The sequence below is a fragment of the Sesamum indicum genome, linkage group LG6, assembly GCF_026168435.1.
Source record: "Sesamum indicum cultivar Baizhima isolate 11 linkage group LG6, ASM2616843v1, whole genome shotgun sequence".
Lineage (NCBI taxonomy): Eukaryota > Viridiplantae > Streptophyta > Magnoliopsida > Lamiales > Pedaliaceae > Sesamum > Sesamum indicum.
Genome location: NC_142662.1, coordinates 19,211,612 through 19,229,305, shown reverse-complemented (window position 1 = coordinate 19,229,305; position 17,694 = coordinate 19,211,612). Strand labels below are relative to the sequence as shown.

Sequence of the window (17,694 nt, the reverse complement as noted above, 5' to 3'; positions counted from 1 at the left end):
TAAGAACCCGAAAGAAATTTGTACACTATGTTTGTTTTTGTGTTTGGCCCATCTCAAAGATGGCCAAAAATTTTATATGTTTGGATCTCTTTGTCTTACTGTTTTTTGCCATATTTTAGACTGTTTTACTTTATTTTGCAAATGTGGCCCACTCTAACTCTGCAACTAATTACAGAATACTCAGGCAAAAGAACGACTTCCTACGGCAAAAAAAAACATCTTCTCTCCACCTTTGATTTCGACTCCATTGTCGCCGTTCCGAAGACCCACCGGCCGAGATGTATACCCATCAACTCCCCTCCTCAAGGCGAACATTCCGGTATGTTTCGATTCAATTTTCATCAATCTTTTCAATGTTTTGCAAAACTTCTTCCAACCAAATATATTCACCCATACATATCTTTTCACAGTAACTTCTAATTTTGTGATGAGAATAAATTGCCAAAAAAATTATAAGTTTAGTTGTACTAAAAATTAAGAGTATTTGAAAGTAAAAGTTAAAAGTGAGAAAAGAGAAAAGAAAAAAAAACTAAGGTTTGAGTATTTGGAACAACTTAATATTTATAATTTTATAGTAAGATGTAGAAGTTGGTAGGAAATTATTCATAATTCTGACTTAAATCGATTTCATTTAAATAGTTTAAAAGTGAAAATTGTGAATAACAAATATTTTTTTAATTTATTTTCAATAAAAAAAACTAATAAACACTCATTTTTAATTAATAAAAATGTTAATGAACTAAGGCAAAATACTAGTGCATTTTCTTTTACAAAATGTTAATAATATAACAAAAAGTAAAAAGGGATATAAAGCTAAGAAAACCTTGGGCACATTATTCATTACTTAGTGATATTGAGATCAATAATTTATTGTATCCATCCAAATCTGCTAATTATTTTACAAAATCACAAATTATTGTACTTTATTAGTTAAAATTGAACGTTGTCATACCCAAAATATGAATTCGATTCTTGTCAAAGCGTTACGTTCTATCATGCGTGTTGATTCTTATATAATTCAACCTTGACTTTTATTACCGTAAATTAGTTATGGTAATCTTGACCGACACAAATGATATATGCAATTCTTCCCAATAAATCTATGGAGCGAAACCTAAAGGATTCTTGGCTGGCATAAATGCCTCTGCCATTTCATTTTCGTTTCAAAGAAAGCAAAAAAGAGAAAAGAAAATTCACAAAAGTAAGACTTATTATTCGGAGATGATTATTATCTCCAATTTAACAGAAATAACTAAGTATAAAGATGAATATGCGAAAGGATTCAGTTCACGTGCCAATCACGTGCCTATCCATCCCGAGGGGCGAGGATAATTGATAAAACTCCCTTTCTTGTTCTTCATGCTGCTGCTGCTGCTCTTCACCAATCTTCAACCTCAATAGAGACCGAAAATTTCAGAGAAAAAACGCGAAAACGCACAAATTATCTCAATGCGTAACGCTCTTATCTGATGAATTTTCTCTTAGTTTCTCAAGAATGGATGGTCTCTCACTCAGCACCACTCTCACTGCCAACAGTCACTCTGCAATTCAATTCTTGCAGCCCTTTTCCCATGCCAAGAAATCAAGAATTCTGACTTTTCCTTATAGAAAACCCAGAAATCTTTTGGTTTTTGCATCAAAAGATGACTCGAAACTCGATGAGTGGGACAAGATGGAGCTTAAGTTCGGTAGAATGCTCGGCGAAGACCCCAAAATCACCTTAGCCAAGGTCCCTCCTTTTCTCCTTATACAAGCACTCCTCCTGTCTGCTTTGATTGTGTTTTCCATAAATATGTTGTTTTCGAATGTTGAAGTAATGGAACTTGGCAACAAAAGATTAAGCTTTTTACCTATGCAGAACATATGAAGGGTGTTTCTGTAGAAGATTCAAATGATTATGAGATTATCCGACTTGAATTGTATTGGGGTGCACAACGATTTTTGCATTTGATGCTGCTTCTTTAGGTAATGAATGGAAAAAGATAGCATTACTCTGCTGATGTCGGGATTGGGATAGTTCTTCTGTTGGTTACTTTGTTTGTGAGGGAAAGTGATGAAGCGCGCTTTACTATTGAAAAGGGTGTAAAATTAATGTGCATGGATGATTGAATCACACTTTTTTGCTCTATGTTGTGACTAACTAGCATTTCTGCGTTGAACTGTGTTTGGAGACAAGTGGTAGTTTGTGTTTCTATATGTAATGGCTTATTGATATTCTAAGGCACAGGTGAATACATGGTGAGTGTTTGCTAAAGAATAAAACTGCTGCATTTTGTTCTGATTATATCTAGGAGCTTTTCTTTGTTAATCGTAAACCTAAATGGCGCTGTGCTGTCCTGAAATTAATGTTTTGTTTAGGTTGTTATAATATATGCTGCATTTTATTTGAATTTTACAGATAATGGGCAGGAAATCGAATCCCGATTTGTCTTATTTGGAAATAGAGAAGTTATTGGATAAGAAGAAGGGAAAAGCACTGGATGAAGAAATAAAAGAGGTCCCATTTGATTTTTCAGACGAAAAGAAGTCAACAAAATCTGTGCAAGGATTAGATTTGGTTCGGCCTGTTCCTAAGAAAGGAACCAACTTTGGTATGACTAATAAACCAGTGGAATCAGATGCTAAAAATTCTAAGCAAACAATTCCAAAGGCTACAAAAGAGAATAAAAGCAGTGTTCCCAATGTTATCTTGAGAAAACCGAGTTCATATTATGAGAATGATGATGGAGATGGAAAATCTTCAAGGTTTAGTATGAAGCCAAACTTATCACTGCAAATGGGGAAAAATCCGCAGGAGAGGTTTAGTGATATTACATTGTTAAAGAAGCCTGAACCAATGACAGTTAGCCCTAAATCAGGGGAAGAGAACGCTCACTCTGATTCTAAAGATGGCAATATTGGAGATAAGAGTCTGGAATATGGGACTGTGTCTGCCGGAAGAAGTGATGCTGCTGCACTTCGCCAAAAGCCGGAGCTGATGCAGCTCAATTTCAATAAGAAGGCAGAACAAGAATCATCCGAAGAGTATATTGACCCTAGCTCCGGTAACATTGCCAATGACAGTAACTTAACTATTTCCAACTCAGATAATCAAGTAGCTACCTCCACTGACGGCAATGACAACCAATTCCTGGAAACTAGTGTAACAGGTTCTGGAATAGAAAAGGGATCTGCAACAGGTAATTGGAGTAGTTTGACTACTTATGTTATAAAACCAGGATTTGCTATAGATCATGAAGGACTAAACTTCATTTTTACTGAATATCTTGGTTCTTTTTCAAGAATTGCAGGCTGATATGTGGTCTGGTCGGAAGACGTTTGCTTCTGATGGGCCTCCAGGAAGTACCTCAGCGATGTCTATGGATAGTGTGCTCATTGAAAAGCCAAAAAGGTAATGCATTATCTCTGTGTCTCTCTTTTCTGCTGCTGGATATGGCTTTTCTGTAACATTCATATATCTACTCCTTGATATTTTTCTCTCATTTGAGAATGATACGGTGTCATAGATTAGATCGCTCTGTGAAAGCAACAGACCAGAAAGTTAGAGAGGAAGTGATTCCTACAAGTCCTAAAAGCTTGGGAATTTCCTTAGAGCTTGAGAAATTCCAGGAAAATTCACCCATTAAGGTTGGCCATTATCTTTAGTCCTTTGTGGGAAGTCTTATGCTGGAATCTGATTCTTGCCTATGCAATAGGAGCGAGAGGATGATGACTGGGCTAGGGCGGAGAAGCTGGTTCGAACAGGAGAAAGGGAAGAAGTGGAATTGATTAGCTCGAGTACCAGGGGATTTGTTGTGAGTTATCTGTTACTGCTGTCCAATTCATCATTTTAGCATCAACCTTGCATTTAACATTTAAATTTACCGTTTTGATTTTTCTGCTTTGCTTACAGGTATCCTTTGGTTCGTTGATAGGATTTTTACCTTATCGCAATCTTGCTGCCAGGTGGAAGTTCTTAGCCTTTGAGTCATGGTTGAGAAGAAAAGGTATAAACCCATCCATCTACAGACAGAACTTGGGGATAATTGGTAACTATGAAGCTGCTAGCATGATGGATTCCTCTGAGTCGGTGGTAGATTCAGAAATTGTTGGTAATACGGACGGGACAGTAGCATCAGATATGAAACTTGAGGATCTTCTCATGATCTATGACCAAGAGAAACTCAAATTCTTGTCATCCTTTGTCGGTCAGGTTCGGACAGCCATATTTGGAGCCGAAAACCTTATCTTAAATTGGATTACAATTATTTACTATCCCTATGATTGCAGAAAATCAAAGTGGGTGTCGTATTGGCTGACAGAAATACTCGGAAGCTAATATTTTCCATTAAACCAAAAGAAAAGGAAGAATTGGTCGAAAAGAAGAGAAGTCTCATGGTAAGCCTTCTTCCAGCTGGTCATGGTTTCTCTTAGTTAATCTTGTTTGCATTCAGTCCGATTTTGAAGGTTTTCCATCATAAATTCAATTATCTAGCAGACAATGGATTCTTTTTTGTGGCCGTTAGATTCAATTATCCAAGAGAATGATGTTAATGAGAAGAGAGGCTGAAGGCCAGTACCAAAAAGTGGTTCTCCCGCCAATGATTATGATATGAAAAGCCAATTTACACAAAATTAATTTCAATATCATACCCATAAAAAAATGTGTTTCAGATGGTCCCCTTTAAAGTTTGCTGCTACTTGAGGGTCCTATCTTCCGAATTTTCTTCTTTTATTGTGTAGGTAAAAAACATTATTTGGAGCAGTTATACACATAGAGGAAAGGTTAAATTTACAATGATATTACAAGCCTGCCTCCTAATGCATATCTGTGTCTATTAACGTGTGGCAAAAGCATAATGAGTCTCTTTCAATCATTCAAATATCCCCTGCTGTGAGTTTCTTGGTACATCTCTTGTTCTTGTTCCATCATATACTCTCCCGGAAGATTCGGTGTTATAATTATTTTCTATTGAATTAAAGAAGCAGAGCTGATATAAAACCATAACACCCAGTTCAATTGCTTAAGTTTCTCGACTATTCTGTTTTGCAGGCACGACTCAGTGTTGGAGATCTAGTTAAGTGTTGCATTAAGAAGATTACATACTTCGGTGTCTTTGTTGAGGTAAACTAAAAATTTTCACACATGACGTGATTCTTTTTATTTTTATACTAATATATTTTGGCTTGTGCTTTGACTATATCATGGTGAAAAATGGACTTCAAAATGGTTTAACTGCTGAAATAGCTGAAAACTCTGTCCAATGTTTATCTCCATGACTTGAAATATGTCTTTGTATCATTGAAATCTTTGTGCTAGGTTGAAGGCGTACCTGCGCTCATTCATCAGACAGAAGTCTCCTGGGATGCCACTTTGGATCCCGCGTCTTACTTTAAAGTTGGCCAGGTACTCCTTTTTCTGGCAGATTAACGATTGAATCCCGTACCATACATTTTATTGGGAAATCCGACATTGTTTATGCTAATTTTAAACGAGAAAGTGCCTTTGGTTGCAGATTGTTGAGGCCAAAGTTCACCAATTGGATTTTTCGCTCGAACGTATATTCTTATCTTTGAAGGAAATAACGGTAAGTCGGTAACTCCAATCCATAGGAAATGACACGATTACCTATTAGGAAGGAAGTTTCCAATATATAAAAATATTTTCATCTTTTTTCCTGCGGCAGCCGGATCCGCTGATAGAGGCCTTGGAGGCTGTGGTTGGTGATCAAGAAGCCTTGGATGGTAGACTTGAAGCAGCCCAGGCGGACACTGAGGTTATATTTTAATCTTCACTTTACGAGCATTTTACCTCCTTCACATCTTGGCACCTCCGATTTTATTTTGTTTTGAACGCGGCTAATCTTTACGATTTTCAATTGTAAATGTCTGTAGTGGGCTGATGTCGAATCACTCATCAAAGAACTACAGCAGTTTGACGGAATCCAATCTGTGTCGAAAGGACGCTATTTCTTGAGCCCTGGTTTGGCGCCAACGTTTCAGGTGATGTTAATCAAGTAGACAGCATCAGGAAAAGCTTTCAATCAACATACATCATTCATATTGATTAGAGGGTGTTTGGTTGAGCTTACGAGCTCTTCAAAGTTCAAAATATCTTATATAATGTGTGAAAACTTATAAGACGTTGAAAAGTGTTTCATAAATTCTTTTACAGAAGAGCTTATAAGATTTAAAAATACGATGTTGTGAACTTATAAGCTCCTTTTGAAAAAAGTAAGAAGCTATTATAATTTTAAAATTTTATCAAACTCCAATTTTGATCATATTAATTACAAGATTATCAATACTAACATCTTATGAGCTCCACAATCTTATTATATCCAAATATTTCAAGTGCTTATTTTGCAAGTAAGATTTAACATAAGCTCCAAAATCATCTTATAAGATAACTAAATAAGCTTAGTCAAACACCCTCTTAATTAAGCACAAACTGAAATTAATACTGTTATCCCTTCCATTTGTAAAGAGTAGAGAAAATCCGCGATTGAAAACAATGAAACTTAAATACACGATTGTGGTTTTACAGGTTCTATAACCAATCCGGGCTCTTTGCAGGTTTACATGGCCTCCATGTTCGAGAACCAATACAAGTTGCTCGCTCGAGCCGGAAATAGAGTACAAGAGGTTAAACCTTCATACTCATTACTTTCCGTCCGTTTCAGTACAATTAGACAAATTACTTAGACCAGAGGAGAAACATGTTTTTAATTATTTTGATGTCACTAAGATCGTGCGACATTCTAATGCATACATGCATTCACTTGCTCAGGTGATTGTGCAAACTTCCCTGGGGAAAGAAGAGCTGAAATCTGCTATACTGACATGCACCAATAGGGTCGAGTAAACGATATCCAGTCCCTCCGTTTCAGCTTCTGCTGCTTGGATGGTTTCTCCTCGACATAATTTGAGACAATCTATGTCTTTGGTAGAACTTAAGGTAAGGAATCATACATTCTTTGTCTGCTGAGAATTTACTTTGATCCCTCAAATCAGCAATGTAACTTGTCTGCTGAGAACCTAAAGAAGTAATCTTACATCAATGCTTCATTTTTTATTTCTCGCCTGCTGTATAAATTTTGTGCTGTCATATGATGTTCATTCTGATTAAGGCTTATGCTGTCGTTACTGACGAGAACTATTAAGATTTACTTTATTTCTGGGTAAATTATATCGACATCAGGTCTAATTATGCAAAAACACATCTTGTTTTTTGCTCTTTACAAAATTACATATACACTCTCTGAGGAGGAGGCGTTGATGTAATTCTCAACAGGGGTTGTTTGTGTGTAAGTTTTTGTCCAGACGGGTGGTAATATAATTATAATTATCATCTTATGGATGTATTTGTAATTTTAAAAAAGATAAGAGTGTGTTTGTCTAATTAGACCAAGTTAAAAAAGTTTTGTAACACTTCCAACTTGGGGGGGCTCTTATCTACTTTACTTTTCGAAAATCATCCTGCGAGCTAGAAAATGGTTAAAATTGTGAATATAAATTAGGGATAATTACACCAATATAAATTAGGGACAATTACACGGTTTTTGTTTGAGGTTTTATGTAATTACGTGTAAATTTATGTAATTTTGAAAATTACATTTCGTATATCTAACGTTGATTTTCATATAACAAATAGTTCATTGTGTTAGTTAAAATTCATCGAATTTGTTGATATTTACAAAAAAAAATTAAATAAAAATTTGTAGTTATCTCAAATTAACTCATTATATGTCAAATAATTTTTTTTCTAATCAAATTATTCTTATCAGGATGAAGATACACCTTTTTGCATATATATTAATATATGAAAATATATAAGAAAAGTTTCATTAGGAAAATATTTGTTATTTGTTTAATTTGCAAAAGGTCAGTAACAACATATATTAAGTCCTATATTGTTGCGGTCTACAGTAACAACAAAACATCGGGTTCCAATTTTTCGTCAAAGTATTTAATGAAAATTTTGTTAAGTATTATATACTCATATTAATATCTCAATAAACTGAGTAATACGTTGAATATATTAATATAATAATATAACTAGAATAATAAAATAAGATATAATAAGTTCAAACAAAAATAGGACAAATATTCTAAAATGATAAAATAAATTTATATAAAATAAGAAAAATATTTTATTACACACCCACTTATCTCTATCTTTCTCTCTCTATTTTCAAAACATAAAATAAAACAACTAAAACACAAATCCAAACATAATGAAGGATTCTATCTGCTGTAAGAAATTGACAATATATATGTTTAACCAAATGTTAAACACTTTTAGGATAAAATTCGATAAATATATTTTATTATACTTTCTTTAAAATATATATTTAAAAAATAAATATGTAAGTAAAAAGGTTACATAGTTAATAACTTAATTTAATTACTAAATTAGTAAAATCTTTTCATGAAAGTTTATTTGGTGTATACTTACCTTTGAATATGCAAAATATAATAAAATTCAAACTATTTAATTTACTGATTATATTTTACTTTATTATAATTAAAATATATTTTTTTAATTAAGAAAAAAATTATTTAAACTTAAAAAAAAAGAAAGAATTCTTTGAACTATATATATATATATATATAATAATATAAAGGTAATATTGTTCAAATATTTAGTTGTAGGGGTAAGCGTTATATTTGTTAATTTAGAGGGGTAAATGTTGCAATAAGAATGGGTCAAAGGGCAAAGTGTAATCCTTTTTTATATAATAAAATTATTTTAGTGTAATATTAGTTTATTTATTTTTAATATAAAATAAAAAAATAATTCAATAGTAAAATTATAAAATTAATTTATTCTTCTCAATTTATTTTTTTTGTACCAAACAAAAAAAAAATGAGATTTATTCCCCTATGAATTATATCAAACAATTAAAAAAAAATGATTATTCTTTCTCTCTTCTTACCTTTTCACCCCCTCCCTCTTTTACTTTTTTTTTCATCTTACTTAAACCAAACAAGATAGTTACTCTACACTCATCAACTTTAATGATTAGTCATTGTGACACGTTGTCCACATGTACATACTTAATAATTTTTCACGTTTTAAAATATATTCTATATAAAAATAATAAAATATATAAATCAAAACATTACATTTCAAAAGAAAAAGAAAATCAATTTATGCGTATTATGATAATATCGCAGTGTACAAAATTGTTGCTTGTGAGTGAAAACTAATATATGTTTCATTATAATTCTTTCCATCAACTTCTAACTATTTTTTTGCTTCAAGCAAAAAAGTTTTATTACATGTAATCCACTTGGCATATTTAAAAAATAATATGCCCATTTTCAAGAACCCCAGAGCCTGGGACAATTACTACAATCTTCTCCGTCCAAAAGAGCGGGAAAACTACCAATGAACGAACCAGATCAGACTGGAGAACCCCAAAAGCCAACCATAAAACTTACTTTTATCACTTTCCCATCCTCACTCACCCTAAAACCACCACAACCCCTTTTTCCTTCATTTTTTTCAATTTCAAAAATGGCACCAAAGAGGAAGCAAACCACCGCCGGCGACTCCTCCTCCTCCTCCTCCTCCGCCGCCACCAGGGTTACACGACGCTCCACCCGCCTCGCAAACTCCACCGTCGCTCCGCCTGCTGCAGACGCTGAACCACCGAAGAGAAAGAAGGGCAAAACCACCGCCACCGCTGTCAAGCCAGAAGGCGAAGCCAAATCACCACTGGAGCAAGCGGCGGATGGTGGCGGCGGCGGCAAAACCATAATCATTGAGCGCAGCACAGAATGCAGCAGGTTCAAGACTAGGGCTATTCAGGTGAAGGAAGGGCTGGAGAAGGGCGTCGCCGGAGTCAAAGTGGTGGTCAACCCTGAGAAGCCGAGGAGGGGCTGCTTCGAGATTCGGGAGGAAGGCGGGGAGGTTTTCCTCAGTCTGCTGGATATGAAGAGGCCCTATAAGCCAATGACAGATTTGGACATGGAGGAGGTCATTTCCGACATTATTGAAAAGATTAGATGATTGTTGGGTTCTTATGTTTTTTAGGGTTTAGTCCGATCAAGTACGTAGGCACTGATTTTGGTCGGTTAATGATGTCCAAATCTTGACAGTCGTTTGTGCTTCTAGTTTTCTTGCAGTTTTGGTTGTGGTAGATGATGCCGTACGTATGCCTTGGTTGCGAAACGTATGCTGTCTTCTTGTAGTGCCTGCATCTTTTCTTGAATGGAGTAGTTCGATGAATGGCTAAGGATTTTTGATAGTTTAATATTGTGTTTGAATCGAAGAATTTCCAATTATAGATTTTACATTCCTAAAAACAAATTTAAGTTGTGTTTTGTCAATAATCTTTTAATACAAATTTCTTTGAAATTATTTCTCCAAATTCGAAGGATGCATTTAGACTCATGAATTTGAAAGTAGGAATCATAAATTATTTAGGGTTGTTTATATAATAATTTATACACGTTTAATACGAAGACATTCAAAATTCTTTTAAATTCAAATACTTCCATGCTTAAAATTTTCAGAGTTGGAAAGGCGGTTGGTCGTTAATGGCAAAGGAGGGTTAGCAGAGTGTACATAAGTGAAGAAGTGGTCGGAAAAACTAATGTCATCAATGGTGCTTTGCTTACTGCTTTTGCAAGAAGGAAATTTACTTTTGTACCATACTGTCTCTCAAATACATACATGTGTGGAGTCAAAGCTTCCATTGCTCCACTCTGCACATTGTCTGATTCAAATCTCTTACATTATGTGATTTCTGTGCTTTACAATCAGATGTAGTACAGAAGGTCTCGAAACTCTTGCCGCTCAGACACCAATTCCAACTGTTAATGTTGTCTTGTTAAGGTTGCAAATGAAGTCTGTCTCAGTGCTTATTGAGCGCAAATGTATGTTCTGGTACCCAAAATTTGCTCATCTTAACCCCTAAAAATCTTGAGAAATCCACTCACCAATTCATCATACCATCTGATCTCTCTTTTCTCAGCAAATCAGTGCAACTCGCGCTACAAAACAAAATGATTTTTTGTCATATTATAAATGACCATGTTTTTTAAATTATAATAAAATAAAATTAATACAAAATTTTAAATTTTTATTATGATTAATCAATATTTGTCATAATTTTTTTGCTATAACTAAAATATTTATCATAATTTTAATTATAACTAATGCTTTTGCTTATATTTGATATATTTTATATTTTTTAATTAAAATAATTAATTATAATAAAAATTCATATTGTTTCTGGTGTGGTGAGACTGCAAGAGTAAGGCAAAGTAAGAAAATGGTCTAAACTCATTTTAAGGCCCAAATTCCTGCAATATCAAATTGTTTTGCCAAGTATCAGAAACCTGTCCTCTTAAACCCTAAACCCCGTGCTAGAAACCCCTTTTCCCCAATTTTTGCAGAATGCATTTCTTCTCCATTTTTCTCCACAAACCTTCAAGAACTCTCCACAGTAGGTTCATCTTCCTCCGGTATATGGGCGGCGGGCCTCGAACCTTTCCTGGCGGGCTCAACAAGTGGCAATGGAAACGCATGCACGAGAAAAAAGCCCGAGAGAAAGAGAAACGTCTTCTCGAGCAAGAAAAACAAGTTTATCAGGCAAGGATCCGGTCAGAAATTCGGGCCAAACTTGTGTCTGCTGAAAACCCCATCTCGAGCAGGGAAAAGCCCAACCAGAACCAGCTCGATTACGGCCCGTTGACGCCCCAAGACCATGTCAAGGCTCTTGCTGATCGGTTTATGAAGGAAGGAGCTGAGGATTTGTGGAATGAAAACGATGGCCCCTTGGAAATTCCTTCGAATAAACCGGGGAAAAGCCGATTTAGTGGTGACCCTATTGATATGCAGAGGTTGATTGCTGAGAGGTCGAGTTTTCGTATTGGGGAAAATACTGAAAAGAGTGACTTTTCCAAGAATGTGAGTGGTAATATAGCTAAACCGAGGCATTTTTCTACTTATGCCAGGCGAAGTGGGAATCTCTTTGGTGATTTTGGAAATGAGTACTTGAGGACGATGAGTTATGGATTTGGTTTAGTGGCTAGTTGTAGGCGTGGGATTTTGATGGGTGTAAGCGATGTGTTGAATTTGAAGTGTTATTATTCTGTGGGTGCTACAAGTACAATGGGTAAAAGGTCGAATTTTTCCAGAGAATGCCAAAAATCTCTGATTGATGATGACGCGGATGCCAAAGTGAGGTCTGGTTGTGGTGGGAGGGTGAAGTGGCCAAGGTTTCGAGGTGGTGAAATGGATTCATCTGATGATGATGACACCGATGATCACGACGATGATAAGGAATTGGAAAGTAGCAGGAAGATCTTGAGTAGTAGTGCAGCATTGGGGAAGTATGATATGAAGTACAAGAAACGAGTGCCATTGAATTTTTTGGAAGATGAGGATGATTTATCTCAGCAGGTTGAGGCAATTCGGCAGGAGGTCAGTCAGAGGAAGAGCATGCAGGAGGATGGAAAAGAAAAAGATGAAGAGGAATCAATTCTTAGTACGAAAAGGTCAGTAGTATTTAATTTATGAGTTGTGTGATCTTCTTATTCCTATGCCTAAAACTTTCTATTTACTTGAATTGTTTGGTAATAATAGAGGTGGATTGTTCTTTATCAGGTTTGATGAGTGTGATGTGTCTCCACTGACCATCCGAGCACTTACTGAGGCTGGTTATGAGCAAATGACCACGGTACAAGAGGCGACCCTTTCTGCCTGCCTCGAAGGTTTGTGGTTACATTTCTGACTTCTTTTTTTGCTTTTTTGCCTTCTAAGTAAGTGAGATTTCATGAGCAAATTGTAGAGCTCCTAAGTCGATTTGTTACTCCATAGCTTAGTCATTTAGTGCTCCTCTTCCAATGCTAAAGTTTTATATACTTGCCGCCTCCCTTTTGTCTTTTGCAATAGTCCCTTCCTCTTCTATTCTCCTTGTTTTATTTTGATATTCCAGTATTAAGGTTTTAATATGAAATAAAATTGTGCTATGCAGTGGAGTAGATGTTATGTCATTTGCATTTCAGATTGTATGACTTCCATTTAGTCTAAGTGAATGGAGGTCTAGTAGTAACATCTAGAGCAATGATGATCTGATATACAACAAATTAGAAGTCAGGAACACAATGTGATTGAGGTAGTATTTGCAAATATGTGCTGTGACTCTTTCTCTTAAAAAATATGATCATGTGACTATCCAGATCTACCTTGTACTAAGTCTACTATCTGGTTATGTTGTAATTGATATCTTTTTTCATTTCGAAAATCTCTCTGATGAAGTTCTAATAGATGTGCAGTTTTTATACTTTATGACTTGGCTGGCATAGTTACTAGATCAGAGGTTCAGGGTTATCATAGATGATATTATAGTCTCGATGAATAAGGGCTGCTTGCATCACTTCATATCACATGAAATCCACTGGCTGTTCTAGGAAAGGAGAGAAGCTTCACGTATGCTTTACCAATGGCTACAGTGTCATTAACAAAGTTTCTAGTTATGGAATTTCAGTTGTTCCCTGTTGTATGTGCATGGACCCATCACTTAGTCCGAAAAATCAAAATCTCTATCTGGAAAGAAAAGAGGATTCATAATTTAGTTTATAGATTAAGTTGAAGCAAAATAATATTCATAATCCACTGGTGCAGCGTCTCTGATGGTTATGTTGTCTTGGTCTTGGAAACCAGGGTGCACCTAGATAGGAGTCAGATGCAAGTATAGCATTTTGGTTTGTCGGGTATTCTAAATCTTTCCTGGTTTGCATCGTAAAAATGATCAATGACTTGTTTCGTGTTCATCAAACTTGCCGTCTGATAAAGAGGATGGTGCAAACACCTGGATTCTTTTTGTATTTTGTGTGTGTGTCCGTGTGTTTCTAATACTCTATTTGCTATTCCTCTTCGTTGTGGAATTTCAGAGTATGTGAGTGTATTACACATTTCTTCTCGTTTTCTTTGGAAAAAATATGATACCTTTTCTTCAGTCTTTAGAACTCAGTTCCTTGGTTTGTTTCTAATGATCAGATTCCGCACTACTTGTTGCAGGAAAGGATGCTTTAGTCAAAGCTAGGGCTGGCACGGGCAAGAGTCTTGCTTTTTTGGTATATACCAACAGTATTCATTTGCAGTTCTATGTTTCTTCTCATTTTTCCTTCCATTTATGTTTCTTGATATGCTGCTAAACATACACAGCTTCCTGCTATTGAAACAGTTCTGAAGGTAACAAGTGGTGCCATAGTACAGCGGGTCCCACCAATGTATGTTCTTATTCTTTGCCCCACCAGAGAACTTGCAAGTCAAATCTCTGCAGAAGCGAATGTGCTCCTAAAGCACCATGATAGCATAGGCGTGCAAACATTAGTTGGAGGGACACGATTTAAAGTTGATCAAAGACGCCTAGAATCTGGTCCGTGCCAGGTATACATCTGATTTAGCACATTGGAACTTTCATGAGAGAGCTGCTTAGAAACTATGTGGCGCTCCTACTATCCTCATCTTCAATATAGTTGTGAGATCCTTCTATTAAGGATCTGATGTTTGCAGATACTTGTTGCTACTCCTGGTAGATTGTTAGATCACATTGAGAACAAGTCTGGCATCTCAGTGCGCTTGATGGGACTGCAGATGCTTATACTTGATGAAGCAGACCACTTGCTAGACCTGGGGTTTAGGAAGGATATGGAGAAAATCGTTGATTGTTTGCCTCGCAAGAGGCAGTCTTTACTCTTTTCAGCTACAATTCCAAAAGAGGTCCAAATATTCAGCTCTTGTTTGTTTTCTAATTCGTTACATGTGGTTTTACTGTATTTGTACTGTTGACATCCTAGCAAGCTCTTTGGTTTTAATTTCATATTGTGAAAATTTCAGGTCCGTCGGATATCTCAACTTGTTCTGAAAAGGGACCATGCTTATATAGATACCGTGGGGCTTGGGTGTTTGGAAACTAACGCTAAGGTATACTCTATGATTTAATAGTCTAATATTCTCTTTGATATACTATTTAATTCCTCTTTATTTGAGTATGGAGCTTATAGGCCAGAATATTGATCTTTTCTGGACCAACTGAAGATAGAGACCGATTTCTTTACATGTTTTTCTTTAATATTTAGTTCGGTCCAGATATGAAGTCATTTTAACCTGTGCAAGCTTTCACTTGTCAAGCAGGTTAAGCAATTTTACCTTGTTACACCGCACGACCAGCATCTTCAAGTAGTATATCATCTGTTGAAGAGCCATATATCAGAAGTGCTTGACTACAAGGTACTTGCAATAGGTCTTAATCATATAAGGCCTTCTTTACTTGGCGTGATGCGATTTAAGTGGTATAGATAATTTTAGGATTGTAATCCAACCATAATCAGCTGCAGTAGCGGGCTTTAGCTACTAATATCATACCAATTCAAAACAAAAGTAAACAAAAAAAATTAATCCCAACTAATAACTCAAAAGTAAAGGTGGCCTAAATGATTCAGAAATTTTTTGTCCCCTTTGTTGCTGATTGTTGTTTGACTTCTTCTCAGGTTATTGTTTTCTGTGCAACGGCAATGATGACATCACTCATGTGTTCCCTTTTCCGGGGGATGAATTTGAATGTCAGAGAGATTCATTCCAAAAAGCCTCCACTCCATCGAACTCGGATCTCCGACGAATTTAAGGAAGCTAGAAGATTGATTCTGATCACTTCAGATGTTTCTGCTCGAGGTGTGAACTATCCTGATGTTTCATTAGTCATTCAGGTAAAGTGATTGATCATTTTTTCTCTCAATTTTCAGTGCCTTGCTTCTTTTAGGAATTCCTAGTTCTTAAAGATTTAACAGTATCTCCTTTCTAGTCGAGCTATTTTAGCCATGTCCCCACTTGACACTGGAGTGTCGCTTTCCTGTACATGCATTTCCTCAAGGATTCTGTCAAATAAATCTATTTCAATCAAAACAATTACCATATCACCATGTCACTTATGCAAGGATGTTGATACTGTCAGGTTGGCATTCCCACAGATCGAGGACAATATATTCATCGACTCGGAAGAACAGGGCGACAAGGCAAAGAAGGTGAAGGGGTTCTGTTGCTTGCACCATGGGAACAATATTTCCTAGATGAGATAAAGGATCTACCTCTTGAGAAGCGCCCTTCGCCAAATCTGGATCCTGATGTAAAACTAAAGGTACACCATCTCTTATCCATAGTTTTGATCAAATGATTTCACTCTGCAATGCCTCAACATGACCCTCTCTGAAAGCAAACTGTGTTCTCTTCGGCTGCTGCTTCTCGAGCTGTACGATGTCATTATTTGTTGATTTGTTTCTATACGAATGCAGATAGAAGAGTCAATGGAAAACATGGATCCTAGCATCAAAGAAGCAGCTTATCATGCCTGGCTCGGTTATTATAACTCGATCACCGCAATTGGGAGGGACAAAACCTCACTCGTGGAGTTGGCCAACCAATTCTCAGCATCAATTGGTTTACAAAAGCCACCTGCTCTCTACCGGAAAACTGCGTTAAAAATGGGACTGAAAGACATCCCCGGCATTCGAATACGCAAGTAGCTCCACCTCTCCGTGCTTCAACCGTGTATATAATTTCCAGACTCTGCCATTTCCATAGCAACAAATTGCTTCAACTTCATTTCAATATTACTTGTCTTGCTAATTTGCTGCGAGCAGCAAAGTTGAAAGATTCGAAATTTCTAATGTGGGATTCTCCAAACAAGTTCTAATGATTTATTGTAAGAAATTTGAAATTCATATATTTAAATCCATCAATTCAAACACGAAGATAGCTTATGCTGTAACCTTTTCATGTCTCTTTAGATGGTTTTTCGTTGGATTAATTCAGGTGGCGGACCAAAGTGCAATACCTCTACATCCATCATACCCGTTATGATTTTGAGGGTATAATTCATATTTGCAGAGTGATTCATCCAGGTGTAATTTTTTTTTTTAAATTTTAATAGTGTGTGATATTTATTACATCATTCAGTACATTCAAATTCAAACAAATACATTCATGCTAAATAAAGAATAAACTCGATCAAAAAAGTCGTAACGTCACTGATTGAGAAAGGTTTCATAATAGATTTAGGTGTAATTACCCCTATATTTATGTGTTACTGAACTGAGTTACTATTTGATTTGTTCAGGACATGATTAGAAGTGAAATATCTATGTATTTTCTAAACCCATGAATGATTATACCAGTCCTTGAATTAAATAATTAAATTAATACTAATAAATAAACTGAATTTTATTCAGCTATTATTATATTTTTTTCGCAAAAAAAGATGGATAAATGCAGCCATAGCCATACAATAAGAATTAATTAGGTAAGCAAATCCAATCAAATAAAAAATGAAGACAGCCTTGAATTTCATAGACTTTGATGAAACCCACCCTAAATCAGACATGCAATATGAAAATGATTTTCTACATTTATTGCTGTCCTCCTACATTTATTTATGTCCATCCTTCTCCACATCTGCCTATCATTAATCTTCTTCAATCTTACATTTATGTCCATCATTAATGTTCAAATTTACATAATACTATTACAAATTTATTTAAGTGCCCCCATACTTCTCAATAATTTCATATGGCCACAATTTGTGCCTCAGCGCCGTACCATCCTTCCCTGGCCTGATTTGAACTTACTATATACGGGCTCATGATTTTTTCGATCAATGTTCATGTGAAATTGCACAGCTCGAGAATACCGATAGCTAT

At 35.7% G+C, this 17,694-nt stretch overlaps 3 protein-coding genes across 7 annotated transcripts; all 3 read left to right on the top strand.

Annotated features, from left to right (window-relative positions):
* Positions 1–1,352: 1,352 nt before the first annotated feature.
* Positions 1,353–7,174, top strand: LOC105164119 (Nucleic acid-binding, OB-fold-like protein). Of its 3 annotated transcripts, none has more exons than XR_016066226.1 (14): positions 1,353–1,729; positions 2,399–3,179; positions 3,283–3,391; positions 3,507–3,627; positions 3,696–3,794; positions 3,893–4,192; positions 4,270–4,377; positions 5,033–5,104; positions 5,300–5,386; positions 5,496–5,567; positions 5,667–5,756; positions 5,875–5,982; positions 6,527–6,624; positions 6,770–6,784. XR_016066226.1 is itself a non-coding variant. In XM_088882243.1 (14 exons), the coding sequence occupies exons 1-14, from the start codon at positions 1,496–1,498 to the stop codon at positions 6,842–6,844; spliced, it is 2,322 nt and encodes a 773-aa protein (XP_088738369.1). In that variant the 5' UTR covers positions 1,353–1,495; the 3' UTR covers positions 6,845–7,174. The 3 variants fall into 3 exon arrangements, 2 of the variants coding, with proteins under 2 accessions (XP_088738369.1, XP_011080993.1); XM_088882243.1 differs by having other exon boundaries at positions 3,699–3,794; positions 6,556–6,624; positions 6,770–7,174; XM_011082691.3 differs by having other exon boundaries at positions 1,355–1,729; positions 6,556–6,624; positions 6,770–7,174.
* A 2,189-nt stretch (positions 7,175–9,363) lies between these two features.
* On the top strand, positions 9,364–10,241 carry LOC105164237 (uncharacterized). The gene has a single exon (XM_011082850.3). It carries the CDS (start codon positions 9,374–9,376, stop codon positions 9,995–9,997), a length of 624 nt encoding a protein of 207 aa, XP_011081152.2. The 5' UTR covers positions 9,364–9,373; the 3' UTR covers positions 9,998–10,241.
* Positions 10,242–11,290: 1,049 nt separating this feature from the next.
* LOC105164120 (putative DEAD-box ATP-dependent RNA helicase 48) lies at positions 11,291–16,745 on the top strand. 3 transcript variants are annotated; one of them, XM_088882274.1, is made up of 10 exons: positions 11,291–12,492; positions 12,602–12,708; positions 14,018–14,073; positions 14,165–14,389; positions 14,597–14,722; positions 14,840–14,926; positions 15,134–15,232; positions 15,493–15,708; positions 15,954–16,136; positions 16,291–16,745. In XM_088882274.1, exons 1-10 carry the CDS (start codon positions 11,390–11,392, stop codon positions 16,519–16,521), a joined length of 2,433 nt encoding a protein of 810 aa, XP_088738400.1. In that variant the 5' UTR covers positions 11,291–11,389; the 3' UTR covers positions 16,522–16,745. The 3 variants fall into 3 exon arrangements, with proteins under 3 accessions (XP_088738400.1, XP_011080995.1, XP_011080994.1); XM_011082693.3 differs by having other exon boundaries at positions 14,516–14,722; positions 15,137–15,232; XM_011082692.3 differs by having other exon boundaries at positions 14,516–14,722.
* Positions 16,746–17,694: the final 949 nt, after the last annotated feature.